Source organism: Eptatretus burgeri, chromosome 11 (assembly GCF_056783735.1).
Source record: "Eptatretus burgeri isolate ZD-2024b chromosome 11, Ebu_testis_v1, whole genome shotgun sequence".
In the NCBI taxonomy this organism is placed as follows: Eukaryota; Metazoa; Chordata; class Myxini; order Myxiniformes; family Myxinidae; genus Eptatretus; species Eptatretus burgeri.
In genome coordinates, this window is record NC_140971.1 from 55,806,925 (window position 1) to 55,830,876 (window position 23,952).

The following is a 23,952-nucleotide window of genomic DNA, read 5'->3' on the forward strand; positions in this document are numbered from 1 at the left end:
GGTAAACTTGTCCTTATCTGACAAAATTGGGAAATGTTACTTCATGCATTCCATTTCTCATCACATTTGCACAAAAATCATATAATACCATATGTCTCACAGCAAGAAATGCCCAAAAATGTTTTGCAAAAGGAAGAACTCGAGTGTTCAACATTGATGTCTTGATATGCAAACAATATTACAACTAGAGAATTCATAGAACACTTTACCCCACACAGTCTTTAGAAAAAACACATGAGAAGGGTTATTTCAACTCTTGCTTTGCATTTCCGAGCAAGATCTATATTAGCTTTCTCTGTGAACTTTAAATAACAGGCGCAATGGCAACCATACGAAGCTGATAGATGAAACGGAACAGTCCAGAATTGAACCTTCTGCCAAATCTGATGATTTTGATGAGAAACTGATACTCTGATGAGAAACTGATGATTTTGTAACGATCTTTGAGAAAAATATGCACTTAAACAAACAGATGATTAAACAAACTTTTGGATGAAGTTAGCTCTACCGTTGCATCACTAGGCACCACCATTTTGCCTAAACGTTGCTGTAGCTCCACCCTCCGAGCACGTGGCAAATTTGATTGGTCAAGACGCCATAAAATTTTGCTAAATGGAGGTTTTTGGAGGTGTAAACAAGGCGATTTGTGTTCCATCGTATTCATATTCAACAACACATTTTTACTCGTCACTTTGCTGTCGGATTTAATCAAAAGACAGCATGTTGTACTTCACAAACATTCTGCTCTGTTCACCCCATCGTTTGCCCAAGGTCATCCTCCATCTGGAAGTCAGCCAACATCACCTTAATCAACCATCCTTGCTGCTTCTCAAGAAGTCGGTAGACATCCACCAAGACGAAACTTACAAACCTATAAATTACCTACCAGTCATCTGCGGACATTTTCCCATCCAATAACACTCATTAAACTTTGGGACATCATCGTTGAACAAGAAAAATGAGACCCAAAAAGTGCCGGTTTGTCATTATTATTATTTTATTTATTTATTATTTTTATTATTTTTTCTGACAGCCTAACTCAAAATTGCTTTAAACTACGAAGGCCTTAGTTATTTTATAACTTGGTTTACGGATCCGCCGACGGTATATTTGCCGTAATGAAATATAAATATAAAACACATTTTTAGCCTTTTATATTTATACATTTACCACCGAAGGTACAAAAGTTTCAAAACCTGAAATGTAAACGGGTTTTATTATTATACAATAACAATACAATTAAATATTATACAATCAAGAAGTGAGTTCAAGTACACAGTGTTCACTAACCTGACTTAGGCTTTCAATTTCCTCTTCAATGCAGCAACAGCAGCACTTGTTTCTTCCCCTCAGGCCCAGTTGAAAATGAAAGTATATGATACTTCAAAGCAATTGATGGTCGTTCCCTGTGTTCCCTGTCATGGCTAGGTTAGAATGATTGTATTATACATTAAAAATGCTGATTTTCGAACCTATATGCCATACGTACATGTACATTATTGCTCATATCTCAGAAACTATTGGAGTGCCCATCACAAAACTTATGTGGAAGCTTCTTGACATCATAAGGTACCTCTGGGATGAATTTGAGGAAATTTGAAGGATACATTTTTTGGGGATTCACGATTGAAGTTTATATTTTGTGATAACTTTTTTGTGGTTGGAGGTAGGAAAATGTTGCCCAGACAAATTCATAGGGCCTGAAAATACCTTTAAAATGACACCAAAACCAGCTCTCTAGGTGTTATACTTTTAGAGATATGGCCATTTGAATTTGTGACGTCGTGCTAATTAGTCCAAAGTTCGTTAGTCTGTATCTCACTAATTAAGAGGCTGTTAGCAAAAATATTTGAGTTCTTGCCGTTTTTCATGGGTCCCAATTGGTTCCCAAAGTTTTACAAAAATCTGAGAGATGACGGCAGATTCTTTGATGATTTAACATGGAATGACCCAGCTGGTTATGGCTCTGATTGACTGTTTTGACTCCTAGTAGACACCTTTTTTTTAATCATATCCAGCACTATGCACTGGTGTGCACACACACATCTACGACTTGGACAGTAATTTTCTCAGCATTGTTTCCATTTGTTTGATGATCCAACAGGTTTCGATAAGAAAAACATGCCAGACTATATTGTAAAAACAAGTTTTAATCCCTCTTTATTGTTTTTCAGAACATGGGCATCCTGCATTTGAATGGTCTTCCATCTTCAATGTTTTTAGATCCTCCTGGTCCGGGATTTATATTTATTCCCCACCCCCCCCTCCCCACCTACACTTGTCTTTTTCATGGAACATCCGAAAAAAAATCATAAAAATATATAATTTCTAAAAATTGAAATTATATTTATATTTCGACCTACCGACCCCACATTTTAGCTGAAGAACTGCGTAAACCAAGTTATAAAATAACTAAGGCTGAACTTGGTTTAAACACAAATCGATTGCATTTTATAGTGGGAGGTGCAAACTGATCGAAATTTTAATAGCTTAAAATGATTCCACGAAAAGAACACAAAACGGCATTCCCTTGTGAAGGAATAGGAAGGGATCAGACGGGTGGGCGGGACTACGACTGTCAATCAGCCTGATGGGGGGCAGGGCCGCCAGACACATTTGCCCTCGGGCTAATCAGACCTACATAGGTGCGGTTAACATTGAATGTTATCAGCCCTGTCCATGCAGGACAATCACACCGCCAATCAACAGCACCAACACACACATATTTATATAAAGTATGGTACGTACTATTTTGAATGCGAGATCATCTCTAAAGTATGCACAGTACCAACACAATGTGGTCGTGTCAATAAAGTTTGTACTACAACATTTGTAAATCAGTCATAGAACATCTATCGATGCGAATAAATGTCAGTGTGTGTCCGTCCATCCGTCTGTCAGTCTCCTCCATAACTCCAAAACCATAAACCCGAGTGGCCCCAAACTTTGCATGCATACTAAGGGAACTCCAAGGGAGTGCATGAATGAAAATTTGGTGTTTGGTTTAATTTAAACACCCATTTTTGAAGATAATGGCCTTATTTAATTATCTTCTATCAAGGCTCATCCTTGGTCACCTAGCTGTCCCTTACTGGGGTCTTCATTCACCATTTTTTTGGCCTGCTCAAGAATGCCTTGACTTAGAACAGGCAACAACGATTTCTTAATGATAAAGTTTTTTTTTTCACTTTCCTCACTCACATCATCGAATACCTGATCATCATATCTACGAATCGCTGGATACATTGCAATGCTTATAAATGCCCAGAGGCGCCAGCGTTCATGGCTTTATTTTATTTCCGCACGTGCCATAACTTCTAAAATCTCTAAATATTAGCCAAATTTATAAATATAAACTTCTTTATTGACTTCATCAGTAGTTCTGATTGCGAAACAAACAAACAAAAAAACACAAGTGTTCATTTGTCCAATTCGGACATCGCTTGACATTCCGGGCATCTCCAAGTGTATGGCGTTAATAAAATGGATTGGCGATCACTAATCGCTTGCCAAGCCAGCCATTGCTTATCAACCATTTCGTTGGAGTACTTGCTTAAGTGCTCCACAATATTTGCACTGTCACTGAAATATTGATTGACTTCAACAAAGGTCAGGGCCCCATTGGCCTGCGTTTTGCTGTGCGGTGCCTCGGACAGTGCGTCGGGTGGTAATTCGCTCACTGAAAATGTGCAATTTTATTTTACGCCATATTTCCCCTTTTTATACGATTTTCTTTCATTTCAGCAGGTTGATCGGCATCTCAAGGAGATGGGGATGGGCTGGGCATCTGCCTGGGGGATGGCCAGACAGAGGCCCCTGGAGTACTAGCGGACAGTGGATGCAGCGACACACTGCATGCTCCCATACCTGACCTCACCTGACCTCACCTTGCATTAAACGACCCGTCACTTCGGCATAAATAGATAGATATAGAAAAATTCAACGTTCTTTCCCTCTCACTCTCTCCCTTTCTCTCCCCTCTCCCTCTCTCACCCCTCTCCCTCTCCCTCTCTCACCCCTCTCTCTCCTCTCCCTCCAAGTATTTCAACCCTCTCCCTCTCTCAACACTCTCCCTCTGTTTGGGGGACTGTTAAAGACGGACTGTTTAATTTTTAACTAAAGACCACTACATGGAGTCAAGTATCCCACCACATGGTGAAGTTTTAATATTTCAGGGATGCGACATGTCGACCAATTGTTTGTGTTGAGGATGCAGGAATTTATAGAGTGTGGGACGGAAGGGGTCACAGTGAGGAAGGGGTTCGTAACCCCTGCACGAAGCTATCACACTTCAGTCCTCACCTGGCATTTTGTTACCTCCGATACCGAAGGTGGACAGAGGAATGGTATACACCCCTGTCTGTCCGTTTCTGTGCAAGACATTTCCAAACATTTTGGAAGGATTCGGACAAAACTTGGTGGATGAGTTGGTTATGTGACAATAACAAGCCGATTCAATTTTGTTTCAAGTCCGAATCCAGATCCGGCCTATCAATGGGATACAAAACGTAAACTGTTACAACTGCACAAAATGGACAGGTAACCATCATTTGCAGGTAAAACGTTCTCCAAAAGTGTAACGTTTACACCGAGCTCACAAACACTGCGATCATTGGGCAACATGCACGATTGTTCGGTCGGCTGACCTCGCACAGCGCGACTTGCAGCGACACAGCGGTTGTCACGTGATGCGAATTTCTCCACAAGGACATGAAGGAAGTGCTAGAAGAGGCAGTTTACACGTGCCACAGCATGTTTACATCAAACACCACACATGTACATTTAGTACGTATGCAGATAACTGTGCGGGATCGACATGGCTCGTTATATTGTGTAATGTACTGTACGGAACATTCCGTTACGTAAGGTGTATTGCGATGGAAGAGGGTCGAGTGGGTCGACCACACACCAACATGTTGTTACAGAGATAGACGTGAGGAAACAAGTATTCCCTGAGGTCGCAGGGGTGAGGCAAGGAGAGGGAGGAGTTGTGAACATCCAGTGTGGAGCTGCCAGGATAGCCTCGACTCTGAGCTGTCTATCCTCGGGAGTTCGAATCCCGACCCAGCTGTAAACTCTCACACTGGTGTTTCGCAGGCAGGTTTAGGAACATCAACGATGTTCCGTCTCTCGGGGAGACGTTCACCGCGAGTCCCGTCTTCCGACATTAGTCGGTGTACGTTGAAGATCCTACGGTGTCTTTCGTGAAGAGGGAGCGAGCTATCGCCGGCGCCATGAACAAATTGCAAATTCCTACTTTCACCGAAAGTGGGCACTGCATCAGCGTCACTGCTGCACACCAGATAATATGTTGTGCAGACGAAAGAAGAAGATTCTGTGTGAGAATGGTTTCTGTCGAATCAATAACTCTGAGGAGATGGAGAAACGATGTGGAGTGATCTGAGAGCTCGTTTGGTGTCCAACAATGTGAGATACTCACAGAGTGAAGGAGGGAGGAAGGAGGGGGAAGAAGGGGGGAGGGAGGAGGGAGAAAGGAGAAATACTTTGGTTGTACAATAATGTAGAGATACAATATTGTGTCATTCGACAAGCAAGTATAGCAATTTGACTCGACGTGCAAGTGAAAAACTCAGCGCACGACTGCTGAAATATCTATGGTGCAGAAATCCAGGCTGTGCCGAAACCATCAGGTGCAGAGATCCAGTCTGTGCCTCAACCATCAGGTGCAGAGATCCAGTCTGTCCCTCAACCATCAGGTGCAGAGATCCAGGCTATGCTTAAACCATCAGGTGCAGAGATCCAGTCTGTCCCTAAACCATCTGGTGCAGAGATCCAGTCTGTCCCGAAACCATCTGGTGCAGAGATTCAGTCTGTCCCTAAACCATCTGGTGCAGAGATTCAGTCTGTCCCGAAACCATCTGGTGCAGAGATCCAGTCTGTCCCGAAACCATCTGGTGCAGTGATCCAGTCTGTCCCTCATAAACCATCTTGTGCAGTGATCCACACTGTCCTTCATAAACCATCTTGTGCAGTGATTCAGACTGTCCCTCATAAACCACCTGGTGCAGTGATCCAGTCTGTCCCTAAACTATCTGGTGCAGTGATCCAGACTGTCCCTCATAAACCATCTTGTGCAGTGATCCAGTCTGTCCCTCATAAACCATCTTGTGCAGAGATGCAGTCTGTCCCTAAACCATCTGGTGCAGAGATCCAGACTGTCCCTCATAAACCATCTGGTGCAGTGATCCAGACTGTCCCTCATAAACCATCTGTGCAGTGATCCAGACTGTCCCTCATAAACCATCTGGTGTAGTGATCCAGACTGTCCCTCATAAACCATCTGTGCAGTGATCCAGTCTGTCCCTCATAAACCATCTGGTGTAGTGATCCAGACTGTCCCTCATAAACCACCTGGTGCAGTGATCCAGTCTGTCTCTCACCCATCAGGTGTGGTGATGTTACCTCATTCGGTGTATATAACTTGTGACGAGTAGTGTTCGGGATTGTGGTGACGGGTAGTGTTCGGGATTGTGGTGACGAGTCGTGTTCGGGATTGTGGTGACGAGTAGTGTTCGGGATTGTGGTGACGAGTCGTGTTCGGGATTGTGGTGACGAGTAGTGTTCGGGATTGTGGTGACGAGTAGTGTTCGGGATTGTGGTGACGAGTAGTGTTCGAGATTGTGGTGACGAGTAGTGTTCGGGATTGTGGTGACGAGTAGTGTTCGGGATTGTGGTGACGAGTAGTGTTCGAGATTGTGGTGACGAGTCGTGTTCGGGATTGTGGTGACGAGTAGTGTTCGGGATTGTGGTGACGAGTCGTGTTCGGGATTGTGGTGACGAGTCGTGTTCGGGATTGTGGTGACGAGTCGTGTTCGGGATTGTGGTGACGAGTAGTGTTTTGGGGATTGTGGTGACGAGTCGTGTTCGGGATTGTGGTGACGAGTAGTGTTTTGGGGATTGTGGTGACGAGTCGTGTTCGGGATTGTGGTGACGAGTAGTGTTCGGGATTGTGGTGACACATCGCGTGCACAACTTGCACGGCCCGTGAGGCCTGTTTTGTATAAACACGTTCATGGCGATGTTTCCACGCGATGTTTCCACGCGATGTTCTCCTTCATGGCGACATTTCCATGATTTCCGTGATACATGTTATCATGGCGTTTTTAAACGTCCATCCTTCTCGTTTGAACACACATGTTTAACACTGCAGTGAATCTCCACCACCTCGTCATCTTGTATATATTGAACACGAGCAGCCAATATCACGTGACCGTTCGACACACCCTCCCTCCCGCCCCCCACCGCTCCACGCCTCATCCTCATTTCCAACACACCACCCCATAATACTTCCCGTTACTTCATCGTGCCGTCCCCCCCCCCTGTCCCACAACCATTTTACACTTCCCATTCCGTGTGTGCAATCTCCGTCGTGACTTGTGACAGCGTCGCTCCCGTCTCGCGGACACCTCGGTGTACGTTTGTCTGTCCGTGTCGGTGTGTTTGCGCAGCGCTCCCTGTCCCGCCGTCTCGCTCCTGCAGCCCGTTCACCATCCTTGTAAAACGTACGAGCCCAACACCCGGTGCCTTGCTGTGCGCTCCCTCCGATCCCCAGTGCCGGAGCACACGCCCAAAGCCAGGCTTGCTTCCTCGCAGGTGGTTCGCGAGTCGTCGCTGCCTATCGCGCTTCCAGGTACGTGTCGTGAGTGCGATGGGAACGCGCGCGCGTCCGCACACCGAGGCGAGGTGGCACGGGGCGTGGCGCCTGTCGTCCCCTCGGTGCATGTTGTGTGAGGATCCGTGTTTCCGAGCTGTTCAACCGTTCAGGTGAACACGGCGCTCGGGATATACATCTGTGTGGCCCTTGACGGGAGAACAAAGAGGCGATCCGCAGCTGCGGGTCGGACGTGCCCTCCACTCCCTGGCGCGTCGGACGCCATCGGCTCGCACTCTTACAACCAGGCGGGACTGCGCTCGGCGTTGGGTCTCTAACACGTCACGTGACCCCGTATTGTTTCACATTTCTAATCCCTTCATGTGGAGTTAGTGGTGCTCGTTCGATCACGAGGTGACTGACGTCTTGTACCTCCCTCAAAGACCTCTCGTTTGGTTCCCTTGATCACTTCGCGCTTTAACGTGACATTTCTCTCCTGATGAAGCATTTCGCTTTGACTGTCGAAATTAAAATACGGCGCCTGAAGGGAGGGGAGGAGGAGAGGAGGGAGGAGGGGACGAGGGGAGGAGGACGTGGGGTTGGGGTTGGTTGGTGAGGGAGGGGAGGGGAGGGATGGGGAACGATGGGTGCAGTGCTTGTCTGTGGAGGAGAGACGCGAGCACATTGGCTCGTGGTCCGTGTGCCCCTCCCTGACTAGACCGCGGATCCTCTTCTTCACACGATGCATCGTGGCGAACGGTTAAAGGGAGGCGCGGATCGACGCGCCAAATCTGCTGCAATGAAGTAGTTCGGGGTCGAGTACTCACAGCCTTTCGTTTTGATTCCTGAGAAAACTGTTTTTTGTGTGTGTGTGTGTGTGCGTGTGTGTGCGTGTGTGTGCGTGTGTGTGTGCGTGTGTGTGTGTGTGTGTGTGTGTGTGTGTGTGTGCGTGTGTGTGCGTGTGTGTGCGTGTGTGTGTGCGTGTGTGTGTGTGTGTGTGTGTGTGTGTGCGTGTGCGTGTGCGTGTGCGTGTGCGACGCCTCATATGTGTCCCTCGCTCGACTCCCTCCAGGTGAAGAGGGAAACGATTCGGAACCTTTTCTGTTACATTCTAGAACATCAAACAAACACGTGTTCCGAAAAGACCACCTCGGGAGGATCTTTTATCGGTCCAGTCAGTTCACGATCATGGAAGCATGCAGTCGCAGTGATCCCCCATCAGCGCTCCCTTCGAAATCCTTTGTCTGAGTCTCAGCGATTTCAGAATGTCGGGAAAAACGGTCTCGCAAAACATGGAGGAGGTTCAGCACCGCGGACAGCCGGAAGCACGAGGGAAACGACCATTGGGCCTCCCAGCGGATGCTCTTTGTCCGTCTTAACGCGATCTTGGTGTGCGTCGAGTGTCGACCGATGATGCAACGTAATAAATTTACTCGAGAGTTGTATTTACTCAGGGGAGCACCCTTCCCGGCCCACCTTGGCGGGCAATGTGCTGCGGCACGGTCTTGGATGTGCACTTTATCATTTTTGAAATATATATATATATATATATATATATATATATATATATAGCTCTCTCTCTCCCCCCCCCCCCCCGGTTGGGACTCGGCTATGCCGCTGATGCAGCGTCCCCCTTACCAGTACACTGGTGCTGATTTTGCCGGCCTCGGAAGAATGACAGGCTGAGTCAACCTCCTGGTGTATTTATATTCAGCGGTCAACGGGGCTTGAACTTAGGACCCTAGGATCCCAAGATTCCACCCTAACCAATAAGGCAACACCAAGCTCAGAAATTTTATTATTCACAAGATAAAGGAAGATAATTTGTAATCCCGGCTTCCACAAAAGGAGGCGCTATTTCCGATACACTTGAATATGTATATGTATATAAATATATACAAGTCTGGAGACGGCGATGGTTCACGAACAATGTACACGGTTCGCCTTTTTTATTTTTTGACCTTCGAGGGGACGCCACAGGCAAACTGGTGGGAATCGGGAAAAACGTAAATGATGAAAGTTGTGGTACTCGAAGAGCACGACTTGCATACCAACTTTCATTGGAAACATTTGAAAACCCAAGGAGCTCGATGCCCAATTTATTGATTTTTTTGACATTTTCTAAGTTGGTGACCTTGACCTTGGGACAAAAATGAAAAATTGAGCTCCGTGGGGCTATGCAGGTGCCATTGGGCTAACCAAATACCGAAACCCCTGCCAGATTCGACAAACCCCCTCGGAGATGTAACTTGAAACCGGCTACCCCCTAAAAACATGTTTTATGGGCGTGGCTCCGCCCATAATGGGCGCAGCATGCCCATTCTCCAGAAAACACAACTAGATCATGATACAAACCTCACACCCTCATTTTATCAAGATCGGATCAAAACCCACGGAGCTATGCTTGGGACAGACAGACACACACCCATAACGAATATAGTGGTCACTTACTGACTCGTGAACCAATTAAAAATATTAAGAAAAAAACAATGAAAAAAAATGCAGGTGAGCGACCCGAGACAACTGGGGAAGCACGGTAATTATGTGCCGACGGACGTCGAAGTCGATACACCAGGAAAAAAAATCACAGAACTGTGGAAAGCATATCCGTAAATGAAAATAAATAAATAAATGAAAAATCAAATGCTGCTGAGCGACCTGAGACAATGGGGGTATCACTGTTTATCTGCTTCCACAATGTGTAAGCACACCCCACGAGTGCAGATATATGTTGGGAAGAAATAAAATGAGTCTCGGATGAAGCTTCTGGACGATCTTTAGAGTGACAAGATTTTGGCCAAATACGCCTTCTTCCTGGTCTACAAGAACAGCAGGCATGCATATGAGATGGTACAACATCAATAATGTTACTGGCCGGGCGTCGGCCGCCAACCGACCGCTCTGAACGGAGCCGCAAGTCGAGTCGGCCCGACCGATCGCCCAGAATATAGATCGCCGCCCGGATAACTCCGAGTGACGGGTCCTTGGACAAGAACCGAAATACGCCAATCGGCAGATCACGTGGGGTAGGGTCGATTGCCAATCTTCAATTTACCTAAATACCCACGTGATCCAACTACTGGGGTATTCCACCCTCGACGGAACAAACCGCCGAGGCGAGCCTGTCCGTGCGCGATTCCGAGTGGCGTAATCGCCGAGAACCGTCGGTCCAAATGTCCCCCTATTACGGAAAACCAACGGCTTTCGAACTCCCAACACACGAAATGTTCAGTCAATGAGGGAATGGACGCAACGAGCAGGTTTACATTCACACAAGGACATTTATTATAATGAAACACGTATGCAATTAAATAAGGCAAAACACGTATGCAATTATACAAGCAACAAAAGCACGACAAAAGAACTTCAACCGTCTACTTATTATGTACAGTCATTTACACTTAACAGCAGTTCCTACTTATTAGACGGTCCCACGGACACACGTACGCGCGCGCGCGCGCACACACACACACACACACACACACACACACACACACACACACACACACACACACACACACACACACACACACACACACACACACACACACACACGGGAGAACAAGTATTTGATACACTGCCGATTTTGCAGGTTTTCCCATTTACAAAGCACGTAGAGGTCTGTAATTTTTATCATAGGTAAACTTCAACTGTGAAAGACGGAATCTAAAAGAAAAATCCTGAAAATTACATTGTATGATTTTTAAATAATTAAATTGCATTTTATTGCATGAAATAAGTATTTGATCACCGACCAACCAGTAAGAATTCCGGCTCTCACAGACCTGTTAGTTTTGTCTTTAAGAAGCCCTCCCATTCTCCACTCATTACCTGTATTAATTGCACCTGTTTGAACTCGTTATCTGCATAAAAGACAGCTGTCCACACTCAATCAATCAGACTCCAACCTCTCCACAATGGGCAAGACCACAGAGCTGTCGAAGGACATCAGGGACAAAATTGTAGACTTGCACAAGGCTGGGATGGGCTACAGAACAATAGGCAAGCAGCTTGGTGAGAAGGCAACAACTGTTGGCGCAATTATTAGAAAATGGAAGAAGTTCAAGATAACAGTCAATCTCCCGTGGTCTGGGACTCCATGCAAGACCTCACCTCGTGGAGCCTCAATGATCATGAGAAAGGTGAGGGATCAGCCCAGAACTACACGGCAGGACCTGGTCAATGACCTGAAGAGAGCTGGGACCACAGTATCAAAGAAAACCATAAGTAACACACTACGCCGTCATGGATTAAAATCCTGCAGCGCACGCAAGGTCCCTCTGCTCAAGCCAGCGCATGTCCAGACCCGTCTGAAGTTTGCCAATGACCATCTGGATGATCCAGAGGAGGAATGGGAGAAGGTCATTTGGTCTGATGAGACCAAAATAGAGCTTTTTGGTTTAAACTTCACTCGCCGTGTTTGGAGGAAGAAGGATGAGTACAACCCTAAGAACACCATCCCAACCGTGAAGCGTGGAGGTGGAAACATCATTCTTTGGGGATGCTTTTCTGCAAAGGGGACAGGACGACTGCACCGTATTGAGGGGAGGATGGATGGGACCATGTATCGCGAGATCTTGGCCAACAACCTCCTTCCCTCAACAAGAGCATTGAAGATGGGGTGTGGCTGGGTCTTCCAGCATGACACCGACCCGAAACACACAGCCAGGGCAACTAAGGAGTGGCTCCGTAAGAAGCATCTCAAGGTCCTGGAGTGGCCTAGCCAGTCTCCAGACCTGAACCCAATAGAAAATCTTTAGAGGGAGCTGAAAGTCTGTGTTGCCCAGTGACAGCCCCGAAACCTGAAGGATCTGGAGAAGATCTGTATGGAGGAGTGGGCCAAAATCCCTGCTGCAGTCTGTGCAAACCTGGTTAAGAACTATAGGAAACGTCTGATCTCTGTAATTGCAAACAAAGGTTTCTGTACCAAATATTAAGTTCTGTTTTTCTGATGTATCAAATACTTATTTCATGCAATAAAATGCAAATTAATTATTTTAAAATCATACAATGCGATTTTCAGGATTTTTGTTTTCGATTCCGTCTTTCACAGTTGAAGTGTACCTATGATAAAAATTACAGACCTCTTCGTGCTTTGTAAGTGGGAAAACCTGCAAAATCGGCAGTGTATCAAATACTTGTTCTCCCCACTGTATATACATATATATATATATATATATATATATATATATATATATATATATATATATATATATATATATATATCCATACAGTATACGCATTTGCTCCATTATCGATAGATTTATTGTACATGTGTCATTCTGCACTGGTCAGGTCAATCGTGTCATTATTCCATTACGATAGCGATCCTTTGAGGCACCCTATGAGACGTTCAGCTCCTTGGTGGAGGGAATTTGAAATTTGAAATTTATTCAGGGTCCTGGCACACAATGGTAAACTCATGTGAAATGCACCGAAGGGTCTTTTAAATTCATCAACAACCAATAGGAGCGAACAGGACACTCACCTTATATGTCCGGGTGAGGGAGCACTCATTGGTATAACGCCCTGCCTCTGAAGCACACAGTTTGTAGTCGGGTCGGACTCAAACTCAGATGAGACCGTTTAAAGTCTTCAACGTCTGAACTATCTGTCCTTGCACTCGCAGGCCCTTGGGGGGCACAAAATGCATGGGATTCAAACATGTGTCTTTCGAGTGTGTTTGAGCAATCAAAAAATAAATAAATAATAAACATTACAGGCTGCCTCCTTGATAAGATAAGAGAATGGGTCCAAGGCAGGCTGTTTCAGTGCCAGAACAAACCCAACTCGCACATTGACGTTCGCCCAACGTTCAAACTCTGGCCAACATCGCTGTGCTGGATAAACAATGGCTGAAAGGTAACCACTTAAGGCACAAGTTGTGTTGGAGACTGTGATGCCAATGTGTTCCTGGAATATGTGTGCATGTGAATGCAGGTGCAGCCGTGTGTGGAGAACATTGTTCTCGCAGGATCATCTGTTTGCTGAGAGAAGCCCGTAAAGCAGGAGGTAAGAGTACTTGGCAGACCAATATGTGCTTTGTGGGCCCACATAGTAATTACCCTCACCAAAGGAGAGGGTATTGCATTTGGGTCTGTCTGTCTGTCTGTCTGTCTGTCTGTCTGTCTGTCTGTCTCTGCACAGAGCGTGAATGTTTTTCTCTGCAACTGCTTGTTGGATTGCCACAAACTTTTCACCATTGGAGTGACTATTGATGTAGAATGTTTTAATACTTATAACATAATAGGTCACGTTGTGTGGCAGCCATGTTGGAAAAAAGGAAACACTTTGGATTTCTGTTTCTCTGAAACCGCATCATCGTAAAAATTTAAACTTCGCACCTGGCAAGTATTCCACATGGGGAATAAGTGTGATTTAAAAAAAATGATGTCATAGGGTTTATTACTTACGAAATCTAAAGATTTCGTAAGTATATTGATGACTTCCGTCATCTGTTTGTTTGTGTGTTTGTGTGTTTGTTTGTTTGTTTGTAGGTACGATAACTCGAGAACGGAAGAAGCTACCAATGTCAAATTACACCACGTGATTCAGGAGGGTGATGGCTAGCGCTGATTAGATTTTGGTCAAAATCGTTCAAAGGTCAAGGTCACCGTGAGGTCAAACATTTGATTTTTGATGGTTTGGTACAGAATCATCGTATAAACTTCTGGTTTGCGTCGCTAACTTCTCTAGAGACAGCTTTTATTAGACAAGGTCAGAGGTCAAGTTGACGATTTCATAAGTACCAGTCTATGACTGCTTGTTTATTTATTTACATGCAGCCTGTGGCTGCTTGGCTGCATCAATTTCTAGGGGTGCAGCTGTGCCACTGATGCAATGTCCATTACCAGCACACTGATACTCATTTTACCAACCTCAAAAGGATGATAGGCTGAGTCAACTCTACCTGGTATTAATTCAATGGCCCAACAGAGGCTTGAGCTCAAGACCCTCGGATCTTAAGGCCTACCTTAACCGTTAAGGATCCATGAAACAATTGTTGATAATATAAGTGGTTGAAAAAGAAAGCCAAATTTATCCAACACTGATGTTAAGTATCTCAGGGTATATTTTCTACATGATGGAAGATGATCCAGTGGAGATCTTGCGATTGATCGAGCTAAAAGTACGGGTGTTTTATGTTTCTTCAAGAACGTTAACAAGCTAGGCATTAACACAACCAACATGGCCTCGTATATCACGTATTATAGATTATCTAATTATTAATTCTCATCAATGGCATTCATAAATGAATCTAATGATAACCTGCTGCATGACTCCTGGTGACTGAGTTGGTTTCACCAAGAGCAGGTATAATCAATCGAGTGTTTACTAATGAGGTAAATGCACAGTTAGAGTGGAGTTATATTTTTTACTAGTTAGCAGCTATAAATGCTAACTCGTAATTTTGCGAGTTGGAGTTCGGGTAAATGCCGTGAATAGCATCAGCAGGTTATTTATACAATTTAGCTGTGAGATATATCTAGCTGTGAGGTATATAACTAGGTTATTACTGCAAATACTGATATTTCAAAGATTGCATCACCATGGGATCTAGTGCTATCTATTTATTACGTTTGCAAATTTGGCAGAATGGTCACTGCACAGAATCAGTTGCACACACTGCTAATGTCCTTCATACAGTGGGCAGGTGGCTTGGGTGTTGACTTGGGCGAAAGAATCGATTGGCATGTTAGAATCGATTCCCTCCTTTGGAAACAGGAATCAAACCCTAAATTCTCCAGAGTCGATTACCCATCTGTAACGGCTCCAAGTCTCTGGAGTCGATTCCCACTATGCCTTTTCTCACTTCGTCCATCGAGAATCTGTTCGCTGGTTCAGCAAATATCAAAAGCTTCTCCCGTCATTCTTTACAAAACAGACAAAGACTAGAAGGGCACTCGGTTGAGCGCATACCTCCACCAGGCAATGCCTGATCCACTAGAACACATCGGGCCAGATAAATTTTTGAGATATCGTGCTATACGTATATCGTTTTTGACACCCATCTCTCAATGGTGAAGAATCACTTTAAAAATTATAGTAGCCGGATCTGGATCTTCACCAAAATCTAATTATTTTGTCCTTATCACACATCAAACCTGTCCACAAAATTTCATCCAAATCCGTCCATTACTGTTTGAGATATCCTGCACACAAACAAACAGACAGACAGACAGGGGTGAAAACATAACCTCCTTCCACCTTTGGTGACAAAGGTAGCAAGTCCTTATTTCTGCATGTAGTTTGTTCAAGTTATGAAGAAAATGAGCAGACATGTACTCTTGAATTGTGTACATGTGTGTCGGACTTCTCCTTACGGGATCTGACAGACAGCATTAGCCTATTATATCTGTTTTGAGTATTGTGAAATTCCAAAATCATCATATTTCTTAGCAGCAAAGATATTGCGGCATATTTATTAACAGCAGATTAAAAAAAAAGATTCGGGAGCCCTTAAGGCACGGTCGTCTGTTGCCTTGTACACAGCCCAGGTAAACCAGGTTAATTTCTTTTTTTAGCAGCGTCTCGCGTAGCGAACGCTGCTCATAGAGAGCTCGGCGTTGTTCTTCTTCTTCTTCTTCTTCTTGTTCTTGTTCTTGTTCTTGTTCTTGTTCTTGTGAAGACAAAACCTTAATCTCAAGGACTCGGCTCTTGTATATACAAGATCCGTATCTCCTTAAATACTGAGCATATGTACACATCCTCACATACACGGTGCCTCTTGAGAGCGTCCATCATGAACTTTTAAATATATTCGGACATTTGCTTTAAAGTTTCAAAAAGTTCACGTTACTATTTAAAGATTATTCCATTTATCGTATTGTAATTTCATAAATACATTCTTTATTTCGTAAATACACGATATATCATAAATATGTAAAGGCATTATGACGCGTTTCGCTATTGGCTTAATCAAGGCACGTGATGAAATATCGGAAGTTGTTGTTGTTTTTTTTGTTTTTTTTAATTTAAAAATTTTTTTTTTTTAGCCGACAAAATCTTTAGGACGCTGCTCGTGGACACATTTGTCCTTGTTTTTCATCGAATTGAAAGAAATTATAATTTCCCTGAAGGTTTGGATTAATTTGAAGCAACTTTTACTTCTTTGGCATGCCAATAATATGACATAAATCATGCTACTGATATTATTTACTCATGAACATACATTTTATGCTCTATTCTCAAATTTTAAGAATCGCCCAAGCGTACTTGGGTGAAAGGTTGTGACAGACCGGATTAAATCACCAAACTTGGCATAGTTACTGTAAATGTCACATATATTAAGCAATCCTACAAGGGTGCCCAACCCGGATGGCATCATTCCCATTAAAATCCAAGATGGCCACCAAAACACAAATGCTCAGACCTATGCCTGTATTTGAGTTTCAGTGTTCTCTGAAGTACATGTACAGGTACGTATACATATGTATATATATATATATATATATATATATATATATATATATGTATATATATATGTATATATGTATATATATATATATATATATATATATATATATATATATATATATATATATATATATATACATATATACGCATGCACGCACGCACGCACGCACACACACACATCAGATGCACCTCCTGACAGTTATGGTGAGCATCGCTGCGGATTATATCTCACACGGTAAAACCGCATAATCCGCAAAGAACAACCATCCGTCTGCCACCCAATTGTTCCTGCTAATGCAAACCATTCAACCAGAGGGCACGTGATGTGACCAGCAGGAAAATCGAAACATGAGGAGTGTGACAAGCACTCCGTTGATCCCCATTGGACAATCGTCCACACCAATACATGTGTATGTATAATAAATAAATATATATATATATATATATATATATATATATATATATATATATATATATATATATATATATATATATATATATATATATATATATATATATATATATATATATTTATATATTATATATATATAGCCTGGTGTTGGTGCAGTGGTTAGGGCAGCGGCTTGGGATCCAAAAGGTCCTGAGTTCAAGCCCCGTTAGGCCACTGAATTAATACACCAGGGGGTTGACTCAGCCTGTCATCCTTCCGAGGTCGGCGAAGTGAGTACCAGTGTACTGGGCCGGTGTATACCCCGGTTAAAATAGGTGTACCATATCCCTGTGTTGTAAGAGGCGACCAGGGTTGCGTCAGGAAGGGCATCCGGCGTAAAACATGTGCCAAATCACTATGCGGATCATACGGATGATCCGCTGTGGCGACCCCTAATGGGAGCAGCCGAAAGAAGAAGAAGAAGATATATATATATATATATATATATATATATATATATATATATATATATATATATATATATATATATATATATATATATATATATATATATATATTCACAGTGGTATGGGCCAAGCCTGAACTAGGTGCCAGTGTGGTGAGAGAGAGGGGGGAGTTCCTCACCCCATCCCCTTGTGGGAATGGGATGAAGGAGGGGGTGGGAGATTGGCATGCATTCCATGCATTAACTAACAAGTATGTCCAACATTAACACCTCTAACAAAGACCCATGACATATACTTCCATAAAATCTCTGTCTTTTTACACAAGTGGCTCGGCCGATGCCTCCGGATCGGGGGTGATGCTTTGGTGTGTGCATGCGCAGGACTTTTGTCCATTGGAGATCAGGGGAGCACTCGTCACACTCTACACATGTTGATTTCTCCGCCGATTGCACCGCATGCCTTCTAGTCTCTTGGTTTGCATGAGTGGGAACAATTGTCTGAGTGGCATATAAACTGTTCTTGTCTTCGGATTATGCGGTTTTACCGTGTGAGACATAATCCATGGCTGATACTCAGCATTAAAGCCAGGAGGTACGACTGGAAAATACATAACTTTTGTTTTTTTAAAAGAAGGAGGCACTTCCAACAAAAAGTAAAAGAGATTTACTCCGCTAATTTGAGCAATTAGAAAACCCAGTCTCAGATGTCGTTTCACCAGCTTCACAGCCAGCTTCCTCAGGCCAATACACAATCCCCTTCTATCATCAAATAAAGAGTGCAATTTGAAATGAGGTGTTCAACTTGTTCTCACCAAATTATGTATTTTCCAAATAATTTACTCTGAACCACACCTTTATATCAAATTGTTGGTGTTAATAGATCAATCATGCAAGTTTGAAACCATTCAAAGCGAACACATTTAAAGTGAGGGAACACTGCTTACTGTTTCTGCTGCCACTATCCTTTCAAGGAGACCATTCCACACATTAACTCCTCTCTGAATGAAAGACCCTTGCCTTAGCTACAGTCTTAACTCTCCTCATCTTTACTCTTAAGCTATGACCCCTGGTCGTATCACTGTCCATAGGTGAGTCGAGTTAGGCTTGGAATCGATCTCGTCACACTATGTTGAACCCTATCTATGGCAGCTATGCCCTTATTCAAATGTGGTGACAAAAACTGCACACAGTATTATAGATGAGGCCTCACTAAGTTAATGTATAGTTATCACACTTCCTCTTTTGATTAACAATTTATCCACCCTGTGAAAATGGCCTAAAATCCTATTAGCTTTAAATATAGCTGTTAATCTGATCTCCTCTCACAGCCCTTCCTCATTTCCAAGATAGGTACCCTTAGCTATTGGTAATTCCCCTAACTTGTCTTGCGTAAAAGTCGAAGTAAAACATCTATTTAATAAGCCTACCATCTCACTTTCATCACGATCGATCTCTCTGTGCTATTCCCTCAATGGGCCCACGTTTGATCTAACCTGCTCTTTAACCCTTATGTAAGAGAGGAAAAGGATTTCGAATTCTTTATGATATAATGAGCAATAACCAAATGAACGAGCACAAACTTTTGCTAATGAGCCTTATGTGCAATGAGATTTTCAAAACAATTTTTTTTTTTTTTTTTTGCAGTCTCTGCAAGATGGGTGGAAAACTGGGTAAGAAAAAGAAAGCAGCAGATGGAGAGGAGAAAAAGAATGTGAAGGAAGAGGACAATTTGAGCAGTGGAAATGAACAAAAGAGCAGCCAGGAGAAAACAACTGAGAGCGAAAACAAACCAACAGAGAATGTTGATGGATCGGAGGGCTGCATTGGTGCAGTGAGCGATGAAGAGCTGCCAGAAAATGATGAAAAGATGAAAGAAGAAAAGTCAGTAGAGAAATTACCTGAGGTAACAGAGTCACAACCCTCTGAGGCTTCACGAGGTATTGTGGAAGGAAAAGAAGACGAAGCCGAGATAAAAGAGACCCAGGTAATAAATGAGAGCAGCAATGTGACAAAAGTGCCACAAGAGATTGAAGAGGAACATGCCAAAATATCTGAAACTGCAAAGGAAGCAAAGGAAGCTGGAACCAACAAGAGCATAGCAGTGACTCAAATAACCACAGTAGAAACTATTAACACAACAACAGGACCCATTAATGAAGAAAGCAAACCAGGAGATGAAGTGAAGGATGTGGTTGTCAGCAAGAGTGAGGTTGTGTTGAAACAGGTTTTTTTGGTGGCAGAGAAAGCAGAAAAAGACGTATGCAGGGAAAGTAATGTTGCTCAAGATTCACTGGCACAGTTAGACGGCAAATCAAGTGATGCAAAAGAAAATGACAGTCTAAACATAAACACAGGAACAGCAGATTCCCAAGAAAAAGGAAACGTCCTCGATGATATTAAGCATCCTTGTGAGAAGCAGATTGAAAACCACGTTGTGATGAAACCTGCAGAAAAAGTCGAAATATCAAATAAAGAATTACCGGTTGGAGATGAAAAGGAGAAAAAGAAAGCCGAGGTAGCTGATGCCGTAAAAGGTGTGCATGATGAAAAGCAGATAGCTGATGAAGCACAAAAGAAAAACGATCAAAAATGTAACTTGGACAAAAAAAAATCTTGCAAAGATGGTTGTGGAGATGAAGATGAGGGGCTGCTGGAGAGCACAGGTCAAGAGCCTAGTGTTGATGAGATAACTTTAACTCACAACTCCAAGATCTGTCATGACCAACCAGAAGTGAAAGACAAAGGGTCTGATGATGTTAATGGACAAACTGATGATGACAAAGGAAAGGCAACAATGGACTTTGGCATCGACTGTTCGAAAGAGGATAGAAAAATCAGTGCGAATGACATCACTACAAAGGCAACAGTGGCCATTTCCAAATATGAGAACGACGAAGCTATGACTTCTGCAGTCACCGACGATGTTAAACTCTCAACCTTGACAAATGAGATCTCACTACCAATATCTCATAAACCTGTGACCGGCATATTTCCTGACACAAGCTGTGAAGATCCCGCAGTGCAGAAAACAGAACCCGAGATAGAAAAAACCAAAGGGTCCTCTTCATCATCATCTCCAGCCAAGGAGAAGGCGACAATTCCTATGCTTAAGGATGAAAATCTCTCAACGCCTCAAAGCCCAATCGTCACAGAACAAGCCTGTGACAACAAAACAGTCGACGTGAAAAATCCAGATTCCAACAGCCCTGCAGATGACCCTAACACACCTAAGCTCCTGAAAAAGGAACCGGAAGCAGAGATAGCAGTTTCTTTATTGGGTACCGATGACGTGCCAAAACAGGATATACCAAGTGCTGATGAACCACAGTGTGGGAAATGCGAGGAGAACTCTTCACCTCCCAGCCTGCATAATGGTGCTCATCTTGACAATCCATCTGCACCACAGGAAGACGACAACTGTGAGCATAAAATGGTGCCGAGTGCTGAAAAATCTCTTTCACAGGTTTCCTGGATGGTGGAAGAAGGTATCCCATCAATGTCAGAGAACATCGATGGCCCCAACCAAGCCCTTGCAGGCTTTGAGTGAGACCCAAAGCAACTTTTACACCAACCTTTGAGAGCTTGTTAACTCCAACCATAGTAATTGTATTATTTCAACAAAAGCAAATGTTTCATTTACTGTAGAAACTTATGATTCACAGAAATTCATGTTAAAGAAGTTGTTGATTTTCTGGAAAAACATTTTATCCGCTCTTGGCTCTTTTACGATTCGAATGACCCAGCGGTTTCTGCATTGGGTTAATGAGTTGTGGCTTTCAAACACTCGGTCCCATATTGAGAGGCACGACTTGTTGGGGGGGGTGCGGGGAAGGAAGGTGTATTCGAGAGACCAACTCGCAGCCCAGAATTTCAACGCTCCATATTAAACACGGTTTTAAACCTGCATGTTCTGCTGAATCGTGTAAAACCCACTTACACTGAATAAATTATTTCAAAAGTACTGCTTGAAAGCTCACTTTTTGTCACATTCAGTGAGAGTGGTTACATTGTGGTCAACATAATGTGAAGCAATACAACTTGATGTGATGACTCATGATCTTCCTAACTGCAGCTACTGATTATTTTATTCATCATTGAAAGCTCCCAGTGTGTGATGATAAAGTTTATCCATGGTGTGCAAAACCATGCTTCCAATCAAATCAGCATTTTTGAGTTTTCATTTTTTTTTAATACAAGACAATTTTCTTTTTAATTTGTAACTTCTTGCTCTGTGTGCCATCACAATGAGGGTAAAATATCACAGTACAAAGGTTTCAGTTGCGAGCCTCCGTGTTTTCCACCCTCCCATGAGGTCTGATCGACCTGCTCTCATTGAGAATTACTGTAGTAAACATCAGGCGAGCAGTTGTGCTTCCAATCACCTCAATTACCAGAATAAGCTTACTGTGTTTTGATATGATGAAGGTGATTAGCCTTGAATACTGGACATGCGATTCAAAATAACTAAGCCTGAGTTCCATGATTATATATAATCCAAGTTTCTTGGTCTTTTCAATCGATATCATATATATGTGTATATATATATATATATATATATATATATATATATATATATATATATATATATATATATATATATATATATATATATATATATATGTGTGTGTGTGTGTGCGTGCCGTCACTCAGATGGATGTTAAACTGAGCATCCCATCTGCCGGCATTAGTTGATCGACATTAAACATCCCATAGTGTCCTTTGCGAAGAGTAGGCAAGCTATCGCCAGCACCATTAATAAATTAACAAATTCCTACCCCAACGACTGCTGGGAGAGGGTTGGCAAATTGTCCAGCATGACCCTTTCCAAGAAACTTCTTTGGCAGAACCAACACTCCGCAACATAATCTGGTAAATCCATCATATTTAAAATTGTGGACTCGGCTCTCTAATGGGTGACGCGAGATGGCTGGAGATGAACTAAGATGCCGAGCAGAGGCATTCTGCATATGCGTGGTGACTCTGCGGTATGGTGTGCGTAGGATTTTTTTTAATTTGACCATGTGGCTGTTTAAGCCGAGACAGAGACAGAGAAAGCAAAAATAAAAATAGCAGAGACAACTGAACGGTACGCCTAACTGATGGTAACAATTTCCCGGCTATTTTTAGCACTAATTGAGGATGACAGAAACTGACTAGACGTCTGATTTTGGTAGATGCTAATTGGGGTTTACAAACAGTTAGGCTAACACTCTTCAAGATATAACTGATGCTTAATTAACCCCTCATTAACGCCAAAATCATTTTAGTAGCAATATACAGTACTGTGCAAAAGTCTTAGCCCACCACACTTATTTTTCACTAATCTGTAATTTCTCTCTTGCCGGTAATATAAACCCACACCATGTCCAATGTATCAAACTTGACGAGACTCAAAATAACAGTTTTACTCCAATAATGCAATTCCCAGAGAGAAATTTCCCACAAAACAGGTATTTCAAGAAGTGGCATTCAAGCAACAATACAAAAGCATGAGACCAGAGAAGGTAAATATAGAAAACAGATTAGAAGACCAAAGGAACTCAGCGAAAGAGATGAGCAAACTTAATGTAAGTTCCTTCAGAAATAAAATATAAAAAAGATCAAGTGCTGAACTTACACAAGAACTGGCACAGACATCAGGGGGTTTAAGTTGACTCATCTATTGTCAGAAGGTTTCTCATCAAAAGTGGTCTCCATGACTTCTGCTTATCTGCTTCCACAGATAAGAGATAACAAAAGAGCTATCAGAAGCTCTTTCTGCTTTAATGGAGCAGATATTTATCAGGGTTAAAAGACCTATTCCAAGTGTCGGACCAGCTCCTGACTCTATCAAGTTGTTCTGCAGAGAGGGAATATACTGCTGCCTGCATGTCTGAAAGATGAGAGATGATACGATAAAGAGTGGAATCATCGGCAATTAGATAAGCAGGATTTTCCAGGGTAACAGAAAGATCATTGATGTAAATGAAGAACAAGACTCGGGCACTCCAACCTTGACAGGAAGAGGAGGTGAAAGGATCCCGTTAAGAGCGACATGTGGACTGTGGGAGTGGAGGAAGTCAGTGA

General features: G+C 43.1%; 1 protein-coding gene across 2 annotated transcripts; it reads left to right on the plus strand.

The window, feature by feature from the left end:
* Window positions 1-7,288: 7,288 nt before the first annotated feature.
* LOC147017110 (uncharacterized) lies at window positions 7,289-21,847 on the plus strand. 2 transcript variants are annotated; one of them, XM_085846498.1, is made up of 3 exons: window positions 7,289-7,651; window positions 13,553-13,624; window positions 19,531-21,847. In XM_085846498.1, exon 3 carries the CDS (start codon window positions 19,541-19,543, stop codon window positions 21,431-21,433), a length of 1,893 nt encoding a protein of 630 aa, XP_085702624.1. In that variant the 5' UTR covers window positions 7,289-7,651; window positions 13,553-13,624; window positions 19,531-19,540; the 3' UTR covers window positions 21,434-21,847. The 2 variants fall into 2 exon arrangements, with proteins under 2 accessions (XP_085702624.1, XP_085702622.1); XM_085846496.1 differs by lacking the exons at window positions 7,289-7,651; window positions 13,553-13,624 and adding an exon at window positions 18,341-18,360.
* Window positions 21,848-23,952: the final 2,105 nt, after the last annotated feature.